Source organism: Plasmopara halstedii (genome assembly GCF_900000015.1).
Source record: "Plasmopara halstedii genome assembly, contig: Scaffold_614, whole genome shotgun sequence".
NCBI lineage: Eukaryota > Oomycota > Peronosporomycetes > Peronosporales > Peronosporaceae > Plasmopara > Plasmopara halstedii.
Window position 1 is genome coordinate 2892879 of NW_020187532.1, and position 809 is coordinate 2893687.

Sequence of the window (809 nt, forward strand, 5' to 3'; positions counted from 1 at the left end):
GAAAACGCCGTTAATCTTGTTGGCCCCCTGAAAACGAGTTTATTTCACCAGTGGTATAAAGTGTCACTTGTTTCAGTGTGGGACCGACTTCAATTTGGCCCCGAAGCATATGACGCATTGACGAGCGGAAAATTGGAGATTTTCCATGAATATATTGCTGAAAAATATCCAAGTATCAAATCCTTGGTACTTATAGAATTTACAAGAATATACGGAGAAGGCAGTGTGACAGAAGCGTTAGCAAATGCAATGATTTTGCCCCACACGAAAGTATTTGCGTCGACGATATACCATGAGCGACTCAATCATTGGTATACGCATGCGTATTCTATGGAGACAGTCTTTGACCTGTTAAAGTTTAGCAAGACTGACAGCGCCAACAGTGCTCTTTTCAAATTAGAGTCTTTCAGCGACTTCGTCTGGACAGACTTTGACAACTCCCCATTTAAGGTACTTCATCTGCAAGATTACGCACACGAGGCATCAGTAGCATTAAAAGAAAACGACCGGCTAGCGTATCATTTACCTGTCGCTGATCTACAAGAAGTGCTGTTTGAAGTATGGACTCACGGTCGGATTCCAATAGAAAACTTGCTCAGGAAACTACGTGCTCTTTTTGACTTTGACCGCGATGTGTCGAGTATTCCCTTTGATGCCCCCAGACGCTCATAGATGGATCCTGCATAGTTCTGGGGTGATAGTATGTCATAAGAGGGTAATATCAAAATCATACTGCAACCTAACCGATGCCTTGTTGTTTCCTTGCGTGTTTTGCGAAGAGATTGCGAGTCAAATACTGTGCATGCATG

General features: G+C 43.0%; 1 protein-coding gene across 1 annotated transcript in view; it reads right to left on the reverse strand.

Annotated features, from left to right (window-relative positions):
- Positions 1-396: 396 nt before the first annotated feature.
- The window catches only part of PHALS_12554 (uncharacterized protein), a gene marked incomplete at both ends in the record, with an annotated part of 1279 nt that continues 866 nt past the window's right edge, over positions 397-809 (reverse strand). Inside the window, 4 exons of the mRNA XM_024728124.1 lie at positions 397-459; positions 527-549; positions 628-689; positions 745-796. Coding sequence (XP_024578633.1) covers positions 397-459; positions 527-549; positions 628-689; positions 745-796 — 200 coding nt within the window. The remainder of the gene's footprint in view (positions 460-526; positions 550-627; positions 690-744; positions 797-809) is intronic.